The sequence below is a fragment of the Poecilia formosa genome, unplaced genomic scaffold (assembly GCF_000485575.1).
Source record: "Poecilia formosa unplaced genomic scaffold, Poecilia_formosa-5.1.2 Scaffold72, whole genome shotgun sequence".
NCBI lineage: Eukaryota > Metazoa > Chordata > Actinopteri > Cyprinodontiformes > Poeciliidae > Poecilia > Poecilia formosa.
The window spans coordinates 1,744,510-1,755,779 of NW_006800011.1; the positions used below are offsets into that span (position 1 = coordinate 1,744,510).

Below are 11,270 nucleotides of genomic sequence, written 5' to 3' on the forward strand. Positions count from 1 at the left end.
TGTACCGTCAATGTGGCCCGTTGAGGGGGGCCAATATGCTGAAGTGGCCCTCGGTGAAATTGAGTTTGACACCCCTGATTTATAGGGTAGAAAATCCAGAATTTTTACTCACTAGTGATACTTCGTAATAAAATTACTCAAGTAAAAGTCAAAATACTCCTAAAAGTACATACTTTCAAAAAAGTTACTCAAGTAGAAGTAATAGAGTAAATGTAACTAGTTACTCCCCAGCTCTGGCCCTGATGCAGACACTGGATGTTTGCTTTGTGTTGCTGCAGCATTTCAGGAGACTGACACGGTTTGCACCAGTCCGTCTTGGGAGTCTCAATGTCACTTTGCCACCTCCAGTTGCATCATGGGATGCGTGCAACGCTTGCGTGTTCAGCCAAACGCGTGCGTGCGCGATTCGCGTGGGGCGTCTGTGTGTGTCCGCGGCGCGTCCGCGTGCGCCCGGGGTCGAGATGGCCTGAGGACCGGTGTGGGTGTCTGGCATTTCAAGAGCCGGTGTCGAAGACCTTTAGCTCTGTATCTGACGTTTGTGTGCTGCGGGCGGGAGATCGTGTCGAGTCATGAATACAAGAGGAGACACAAAGAAAAGGGTAAAGAGTAAAAGAGACAGACAGGGAGAGAGAGGCATGGAGAGGGCAGGAGAAAAGGCTCTGAAATGAAAACATATTTCCAAGCAGCAGGAGACGAGTCTGCTGCTTTTTATATCTGAGCTCTGATGGTGAAAAGATTTATTCTTTATGATCCCATATAGGCTGCAGCTGAGTGCTCTGTTTGTGTTACATCAGGGTGAAATTCAATCGACAGTATAACATTTCTTAAATTCTTACAAAATACACTGAAATATTTATGCAAAAAAAAAAGATAAATCGCAAAGATTTTTCTGTCAGATTAATAATTCGTTGAGTTTCCGAAGGCGTTTTGGCTTTAATGAAACTGAAAGGCTTTTAACAGCAATGCAGCTAAAACATTCATTATGAAACAGACGCAAACTTTAGTTCTTTTTACTGTCTAGTACTAAATCAGAGTAAACTTTTCCCATTTCAGGTCAATGAAAAGGCAAAAATATTAAGACTTTTTCTTACAATCTCACAGTATTTGATTTTAATAGCAGCTCACCTGTGTGAAATCATAAAAAGGTTCAAAATAAATCTGCAAAAATGTTAAGATGTTTGTCTTGGGCTTGACAATATGGCTGAAAAACATTTCACGACATAAACATTTCATACCAGTCGATATTAATAATTATTAGTATGTTTTTTTGTTTTAGGCATCTTAAAATACCGTCATACTGGCATCGTGACCTTTCCTGTTTCATACATACTCAACACTGTTATTTTTCATTTCTAATCAGGTGGCAAAACCTTAAACTGCTGCTGCGCCAGCAGCTCAGCAGGTTGTTGCTAGGTAACCAAAGAATGAGTGAGTTGCTAGGTAACCAAAGAATGAGTGAGTTGCTAGGTAACCAAAGAATGAGTGAGTTGCTAGGTAACCAAACAATGAGTGAGTCAGTGGATTTCCCCAAGCTTGGGGATTAAAGAACAATATGTGGAAATATTGAAACAATATCTGAAGACATCAACCAGGAAGTTAAAGGTTGAATGTAAGTAAGTTTTACCAAATGGTGAATAAACCCAAGAATACTTACACAATTTTTATAGTGTTGTTAGAATATTAGGCATTTAATTGACCTTAGTAAACTGTATTCAACATCTCCAGTTTCAGAAAAAAATATTTAAATTATATTTGAATATTCCAAGACCCAATTTTGTAATTGAAATTGTTACATTTACAGTTATAATGTTTATTTTCCACTGTCAATTGAAATATAGCTAAATGTAAATATTTTGTGCTGCTTAGCTATACAATTTTGCTACTTAATGCAAATGTTGTACTGAATTAGACTAATTAATAACTGATAGATACCGTCCCTGGTTTTAATTTCACCTGGATCTGTTGCCAAAGCAAGCTTGAAGCCTTAAATACTGATTTGAACTCTGACCTGAACTGTAAATGTATCAAAACTGTTCCCAAGCAGCATCCGCTCGCTCTTAAGCTGCTAGAAAATATAAACGTAGAAACCAGAGGAGGTATAACCTGTCCAGCCACGCCAGCAGGCTCTTGGCAGCGGTGATGAGGTCAACCACGGAGGTCAGCAGGTCGTTGGGGAGCCGCCGCGAGCTCCTGCTCTCCAACTGGCTGCTTCGCCGGCGGCTGGAGATGAAGTTCTGCAGGTTCTTGGCCGAGGCGCCGAGCTTGTGAGCGAGAGTCCTGACGCTCTCGGTCTCCAGACCTGAATTCTGGAGGCAAAGATGGATAAATATGCAGACCAGAGAGCGAAAACAGTTAAAAACTAGCACTTCTTCTCTTTACGTGTTCTAAAGGTGATCTGTTAGCCAAACTGCGCTGGAATTCCGCTGGGGTTGCTAGGTAACGGGGCTGGGCTGAGCAGAGGGTTGCTAGGTAACAGGGCTGGGCTGAGCAGAGGGTTCCTAGGTAACGGGGCTGGGCTGAGCAGCCCCTAGCAACCCAGCTGCTCTGGGCTGAGCAGAGGGTTGCTAGGTAGCGGTGCAGTGCCCTTCGAATGTGACTCAATAATCGGGAGGTTTCAAACAGCTGTCTACAAATACTTAAACAGTCACTATTTTAAATTTAAATAACTAAAAAATTTCTCATAAATTCAATCCAACAGTTTTGGAGTTTAATTCTATTAAATCTATAATTATATTTAAAAACTTCAAAGTTAGGATTTTATCACTAAAGCCCACGAAAGTGATTAAATTTAGCTATTTTACCATAATAACTCCTGAAAAGCTCACAAATATATTTGATGAAATTCAACTAGATGACTTAAAATTCAAAACTTATTATAACCATAAATAAAAAAACATGTGTAAATTTGAAAAACATACTTGTGAGACAAACAATAACACAAGAAAAGAAAAAGAGTGTAAAAAGAAGAAAATATCCGAGAGATTTTTCAAATCGCTTGGGCTATTTTTAGAAGCAGTCGAGACCTAAATGGAAGTACACATGTGCAAAATTAGGATTTTGCAAATTTTTGCTAAAATGTTTTGTTTAATGTTGATAGATGTGGCCAACATCATGATTCTGAATGAGTAAACTGGGCTGAATCATTAAAGAGAGCAGTTCAAGAAGTCAAAACTGTGTTTATGAGGATGGCATTTAGATTCCTCTGGTAAAAACCCTGCTTTTTTAACCTTTGTAAGTTCTGGCTGGAAATGACAACAGATTTATTCATTTGTAAATCCATTAATGGGCTGAAAATAGTTCATTCTGGTTGGTATTTGGGAGTTAAAACAAAGCAACTCGCCATGTCTTTGCTTTAGGGACCCTTGGGAAATCTAAAGAAAAAGAGGACAAATAATTTACTCCCGGCTAGTTGTTGCTTTTTGCACTGAAGCAGAGCGGCATATTTTACATCCTGACAGGAGGGAGGAAAAGCAGGGAAACCCTCACCAGAGCACAGAGCAGGTCCACGGCCTCCAGGATGAGCTCCTGGTGTCCGATCCGAGACACACCGAGCTCCTCCAGTTCGGCGTGGCTGATCCTCAGCAGCCGCTCCCCGGACACACCTGCCCGCTCAAACACACCCACATACTGCTGCAAGCAGTCGTCCAGACCTGAAACATAAACACACACAGAGCTGCTGTCGGCGTTCGACTCTAAAATCACAAATCAGATCAAGAGAGAAATGAAATTAAATCAGATCAGGTAGGCGCGCGCGGCGTCAGGACGTTGTGCTGCGCTGCAGACATCACTGTCTCTGGGTTGTCATATAAAAACACACATTTTATACTGGTGAGTTACTTTGACGGAACGGCTGATGTCCGATATTAAACTTTACAGCTAATATCTGTATCAATACAGATATCATGCTGATAATATCGTGCATCCCTACTTCTGGCTGTTTTCTGGAAGTTTGTTCCAGATTTGTGGTGAGTAGAAGCTGAATGCTGAGAGGTCTTCATTGATTTATAAACTAACAACAGTATCTTAAAGTATATTTTCTCAGCGGAAGAACTTTAAAACTGGTATCTTCCTGGTTTTAGTCAGAACCCCAGCTGCAGCGTTCTGATAGATGTTTTAAGCAGACACTGTTGCAGTAATCAGCTGGTGACCATCCTGAGAACGAGGTCCCATCCATTACTGCCTTATCTTATTTCTTCAACATTAAATCATCTAATGATTGAAGATAAGAATCAGTAGCAGAATAAAATGTCATGAAATGAGGTTAAATGTTCGCACTCCTGTTCAAACAACAAATGCATTTTGATTAAAAATGCTTTAGAAAAAAGAAATCAAGTCATTCTCATATGATACTCCCAAGTATCTCCTGCCTGTGATGGAATATTTAAAGAAACCATAATACAGTTAATTATTATTAGAGAAACGATGGGCTGTAGTCGTTGCAGGGGGCTCTCATCCTAACAGCACTTATTCTGCCCGACGTGGTAATGTTGCCCCCCAGCCCACATTGCTAACATATGGCAGGACTCCAGACTTTCACTGGTGGTTCCCCTCATCAAGCTGCGCCTGCAGGGAGAACGGATCGCTCCACACAGGAAGAGGCCGTTAAACTGCTGCTCATTCCAGCAATACAGCAGCTGCTGGGTCGGGTTTTTCTGATGCTTTTTCTTCAGTTGCAGATTTGGATGCTTCCTGCGTCATTTAATATTAAAGCAGAGATTTCAGCAGGAACTTTGTTAAATGTGGCAGTTTTGGGTTTGTTCTCACGTTCAAAATGGCCCCAAAAACACAAGTAATAAACAGTTTTTATGCTTTTTTCCACTGCACTGTTTTATTTTAAACTGAACAGCACTGCTTGAACCACACAGCAGGGTTCCTGTAAAAACACACTTTCAAAAAGTATTCATACCTCCTGAATTGTCTCACACTTACTGCAAAGTTTAATGTCATAATTGGGCTTTTTGTGATAATATCACCTGTTTTTCCAATTTCTTTACATAAAAATGCAAAAAGTGAGTCAGTTTCAGCATAATTCTGCCACCACCATGTTTCATAGTGTGGATGTGAGGTATGGATGTATTTTTTGTACAAAACTATTTGTGCCTTTTAACAGTGAACTTGAAGTCACACAGAGAAATACTATAAGATCTGTGATGTTTCCAGTTATTTTTTAGATTTGCTCCAACTGATCAAAAACAAATGGTGCAAAACAAACTGTGTATCAAGAAAGACTCAAATACAAACACATATAGAAACATGTCAGACAGACACATTTTCCCATCATGCTGGTTGTTTTTACACAATCAGTGAATCCAACTGCATGAAACCACTGATATGAGTCACAGATGCCACTTTCCAAACCAAACTACTTTCCTCCTTTTGTCACGACAACATTGAAGCAAAATCTGTGATAATTTGTTTGTCCCACAGCGACTGGAAAAACCACCAGGCTAAGAACCATCAGGGACCAAAATGTTCCACCAACTCCTTAAAAGATGCAGCAGCTTGTCTTAATAATTCCTTAGTATTGGTGAAAAAGTGCTGTTTCCACTGGCAGATTATTTAACTTATAACACATTTTTCCCATGTTGTAAGACACATAATCTGCCAGTGGAACTAGAAGTTTTTCATCACTTTTTCAAGAAATTATGCACCAGAAGACAAAACTACATGGTAAGATGTTTTTGCAGTGCAAAGGTCTCAATTATTGCTTGATTTATATTCATTGATATGTGCAAGATTTAGACTTTTTTTTTCCTCAGAAATCAGAAATTTTTTCTTAGAATTCAGAATTTTTCCCTTCAGGACTCAGACTTTTTTTTTCTTAGGATTCTGATTAAAATTAAATAAAATCAGATTTATCTAACGTTTTATTAGGACGCTGAAAGACACTTTACATGAAATCAGTCATTCCCATTCACGCTCACATTCACATGCTGGAAAAATTCACAATTTTCAAAATTCAAAAGTCAAAATTCTGTTTTTTTCCAGTGTTCCTACTCCTCTTCAGTACAAAATGACCCAAAGCAAATGCTGAACCTTAAACAAGAGTCAGGATGCTGGAACAAAAAAGGAGCAACTGAGCAATAACGGAGCAATGAAGCAACTTAAGACTTCACTCTCTGCTGGATTGCGTAACATCTGTGAGAATGTGCGGGACGATCGTTGGCCTTCCACAGCGAGAGTGTGTGTTAGTGTGTGTGGATGCATTGTTTAAGTGTTTCCTGCGTCTGGCCGGACAACGTTTGCTGAGTCAAAGGAAAGCAGATCAAGACAGAGCGGCTCAGCTGCAGCCCCTGGCTCCCAAAACAATGAACACATCCAGCGTCTAACCGATCAACAAACAGACAACTGCAAACACACACACACACACACACACACACTTCTCAGAGGAAGGAGCATTGATTTCCCTCGCTTCAAGTCCCAGCTTTATAACACAGTCATCTATCATAACCACACTAACAAAGATTGGGAGGAAAGAAAGGCGAAGGAAGGAAGGATGAGGAAAAGAAAAAGAGCATGAAGAGGAAAAGCTCAGAAGCAGCTGCTAAATTGCTTTCAAATGCATTCACTCTCTCTCACACACACACACACACACACACACACACACACACACACACATGCATACACACACATTCCTTTGCTCATCAGCAACAAGCAAATAGACTTTTTTCCTGCCTCTGCACCCTCCCTCCGCTGTCACCAAATCTGAAGTCTAAATGAAGCGTTCAGTCCCAGAACGGCACATATCAAGAAGAAGAAAAAAATCTACGGGGTTCAATCAATCTCAAATTTGAACCATACTGACCCTGCAGAAAATGTAAACAAATATGAATTCTGTGGCACTAAATGAAAAGTTACAAACATATTTCAAAGATCCTTATCCTTATAAGAGTCTCAACCGAGAATAAAGAAAAATGTAAAGAGGTTGAACTGGTTGGAGCTCTTGGTGTTTGGCAATAAGTTTATGATTTTTGGTGTCTGGAAAACGAGCAGTTTCAAAAACTTCTCAATTGTTAAATCACATTCCATAACAGGGGTGTCAAACCCATTTTTGGGCCAAACCAAGGTCATAAAAGCTCTTAAAAGGCCGGTTGTGCCAGAATGTATTGATAAAACCTGATCACAAACTGTTAAAATATCTACGAATTCTTAAAATGAAATAATATTATTGAATATCTTTTCAGTCCCTCAAGGATTTTGTGATACTTTTTGTGATCTTTTGCAATAAAAATCAGTGTTTGTGGTAGCAATTTGAAAATATTTGCGATATTTGAGCTTATTTGTGACGGCAAATGTGACTTTTTGTTACTTGCTGTATAGCTCATGGACTATAATCTGACATCAGTTAAGGTTGAAGCAGCTGTTTAGTACAAGTAACTGATATAATTTGGCAGTAAACAGTTAAAAACTGCATTGATTTGATTGTCAACATAATATTTAAGTGTTTAGTCTAGAGAGCCACATAAAAAGCTATGACGGGCTGGATGAGTCTTGAGTTTGACAAATGTTTTCTGTAGGGACTGCGTCTGGGGTTGCCTAGCAACCCCAGCCAAGCCCAGCTTGTTACCTAGCAACCCAAGCGGAACTCCACCAGTGTTTGGTCAGCTAGTTTTACCTCTGTATGCGCTGGACAAAGACTGCTGGGTATGGAGTTAAATTTGGTTCACAGTAAATTTAACTCCATACATTTGTTGTTTCTAAATTAACATGAACTTGTTTTCTTTGCATTAGTTGAGGTCTAAAAGCACTGCATCTTTTTCTTTATTTTGGCCGTTTCTCATTTTCTGCGAATAAGTACTAAATTTTTGCTTGTAATTTTAGATGCATGTTGTCAGTAGTTCATAAAATAAAAGAACAATGTTCATTTTACTCAACTATGTACCTATAAGAAGTAAAACCAGAGGAACTGATCATTTTAAGTTATCTCTTAATTTTTTTCAGAGCTGTATAATTGTGCATCTGTTTGCAGCCATTTTCATGAGTGAGTCCACTTTAAATCTGACGTAGAGCTGGATTTAAAGTAAAAAACCCAACTCATTATGAAAGTAACTCAAAAGAAATAAGTCAGACTAAACTAAAATCTCATCATCTAAGAATGATTTTATGCAAAAAATGTAGTGAACATGTTTAGTATCGCTCATAGCCGATCTTAACCTGCTGCAGGTGAGATAAGGTCCGTGATAACTTCAAAAACCGCACTTGAAGAAATCTGAATCATCTCTTACTTCCACTCTCCGCTTTGACATTTCAGATTGTTCCCAGCTCACCAATTAGTGTTGTGGAAATTTTAATACTGTTTTCGTTCTAATAAGACATCAGTCCCCTGCTCCCCAAACCAACCATCAGCACTTGTGATGCGACTGTTAGTCGCAGTGGAGAGTTAGCAGAAGTGAAAGAAGCGAAGCTGATTAAAACAATTTCAGCTCTCGCAGACAGATTGTTACTCCAGTGGAAAGAGGCAGAGAAGCAGAAGAGGAGGAATGTACAGTACGGCGAAAGTTCAGCGATAATCAGCATCGCTTATCGCTGGCAGTGAGGGCGAGCGTGAATGCCCTGAATACTGAAGAGTCAAATTGTAAGTGGCATCAGCAAGCACACACTCCCACACAGTATGCAGCTAAACAGTGAAGCGCTGCCATATGGTTTATATACATACACAGTAATGTCTTCTCTTTGGGATCCATTTAAAAAAAGAAAACATAACCTTTGTCATCTGAAGTCATCCATTATGTTTCCTCAATCTTAAGGAGTTCAGTAGCTATTAACTTTAGTCTGAAAACCATCGCTTTTATTAAACCTTTCTACCCAATTCATGCAACTCACGGTCTTATCTCCTTCTCACAGAACTCATGCATTTTCCGACCCAGTGCAAAACAAATTTATAAGCGATAGCATCCTGGGATAAAGAAAGGACCTCCAGAATACAACAGCAGAATAACCAAATAATAGTGCTACGCCTCAACAACCAGTTCTACCACACAACAGAGAGAAAAACAGGAATTTGCATGAATAAATATCCTTGCATTCACGTGTCTTTGGCATCAATACATCTTAGGTAATTTTTTTATGTTGTTTCCTGCATTCCTGCCAAATTGGGTCGTAGTAACAATCTGTTTTAAAAAAAGAAAACTACTGCGGTGTAGGCAGCCAAAATATTAAGTTCAAATGATTTTTGCACTTCCTTACATTTCTGCTAGACAGATAATCTGCCCAGATATTCATAACACGTTCTGTTTTGCAATAGGTGTTTAATGTAGGAAGCTTATTATTATCAGGTTGCACATCTACATTGTAAACATCCATCAAATGCAAATATAACAGCATATTAAAGGTTTCTAAAATAGTGTCTGCATGAGCCGTTTTCTGAATTAAACGTATAAAGTATTAAGTTTTACAGCAATAATGGAAAAATTGATGAAATAATGAAATTACATAAATAACAAATCAGCCTTTCTATTGGTTTTCAAAGAAAATAACTGGATTTAAAACACATCTAACATAAATTTCCTTTAAAAAATGTAGATTAATAAATTATTGATAAGACAAAAAAATTAGTAAATAGTTTTGCTACGAAAATTATTTGTGCAGGAAATTTAAATAAAAACCATGAAAGTAAACAAATGAGATTTTTCCTAATTCACAAAAACAAGATGACGAAAATCACTTCGTCCCATAACTACGAAAAATAAATTAGCAGGGAGTAAACAGACAGACCATCAAGTAATAGTGGTTGTTTACAAGGTTTAGCAAGTCGGAAAATGTTTTTTACTGAATATAGCTAAAACTGCATATTTATTTCTAAGATGGTTTGAATATTTTAGTATTTATTTTAGAAACTACAATCTATCTGGATGCTGCTTGAATTTTAGCGTTAACTTGAAGAATTAAAGGTCAGATTGGATCATCATACAGCTTTTAAATGTTTCCACAGAGTGCCGTTGTGTTAAGTCTCCTGCATACTGGTTTGAGAGAATGTATGTAGTTTTGCTAGTAACTTTTTAAAATTTCTTTGTTGATTTTAAAGTTGTTTTGCTGGAATATTATAAAATTAAGTTCAAGTGGGATTTTTTTCTGAAATGTCTGTTTTCTTCTGCACAGCATTTTAAACTTTTAGAAAGTTTGTTAATACTTTTATATTTGTACAAAATATTAATTATATATATATATTTTTTAAAAATGTATATATTAGACATAATAAAGAAAAAATAAAAAAAGAACTATTTCCTGTTTGACAGCATGGCGGGTCTTGTAATAAAAAACATGAATGCACATGGAAAATATGCAACAAAATTTATAATTTTGTCTACCTGATGATTTAATCACAACACTGATAAATAAGTTGGTCCAACTTCTTCAAATTTCTGTTTGTAGGAAATCTTTATTCAAGACATTTTAGTTTCATTATTATTATATTTAAGGAAAATCATTCTTTAGCTTGTTTTGCTGTGAAGCATGTTTTGCTTTAAATCAGCTGTAAATCAGACATTTTAATTAGTTGAGCTACTCGTGCGCTTGAAGCTGCAGAAAAACTGCGCTCATTACGAGAACTCCTACTGTAGAAAAAAAAAACAGGCTATTTTCCACCCATGTTTTTCTATAAATTGACAGAAAATCACTGTAGATGTCAGTGTGGGTTTGTTGTGTAATGAGCCAGCGCAGTCATATGCTCGTACCTGCATTTCGGTACGTCCATGTGTGCGCGAGACTGAAATCATGCGTGTGCTTGTGTTGGACTGTTAGAAAAAAGCGTGATTCATAGCTGACTCACATACTTAACTCCCACAGTAGCACACTTTTCACAACAGCAGGCGAGCCAAACTCCCACAAACACCCTCTTTCTCTCTGTCATACGCACGGCTAATAAAATCTGATTTTGCACTCACTCCAGAGATGTTCACGACTCTGATAAAAGAGCCCGGCCCTCCCAGTCGGGTTATGTGTCATCTGGTCCAGGCGCTGTGAAGCTCCAGTAACAACAAAAGTTAGAGCAGCAGCTCTTTCTGCCTCTCTCATTCGGATAGACAAGATGTTTGCAAAACTGCAGCTCTTAGGAAACAACCTTCAACTTGAAACCTGCCAGATACAGTAGAAGATTAGGGCCACTGAGGAAAAAAATAATTCTGACTTCAATCCCAGAATCCTGATTTTTATCTCAAAATTCTGAGAAAAAAAAGTCAAAATTCTGAGATTAAAGTCAAAATTTGTTTTGTTTTTTTTCAGTGACCCTAATCCTCTTCCGTAAGATTAAATCCCACTATTGTTAAAAAAAA

General features: G+C 38.1%; 1 protein-coding gene across 2 annotated transcripts in view; it reads right to left on the reverse strand.

Annotated features, from left to right (window-relative positions):
- The window catches only part of cnksr2a (connector enhancer of kinase suppressor of Ras 2a), a 79,985-nt gene that overhangs the window by 59,022 nt on the left and 9,693 nt on the right, over nt 1-11,270 (reverse strand). For both annotated transcript variants that reach the window (XM_016673242.1, XM_007555709.2), the window contains exons 2-3: nt 3,487-3,650; nt 2,104-2,306 (exon numbers count right to left, since the gene is read on the reverse strand). In XM_016673242.1, the coding sequence (XP_016528728.1) occupies nt 2,104-2,306; nt 3,487-3,650 (367 nt within the window). The remainder of the gene's footprint in view (nt 1-2,103; nt 2,307-3,486; nt 3,651-11,270) is intronic.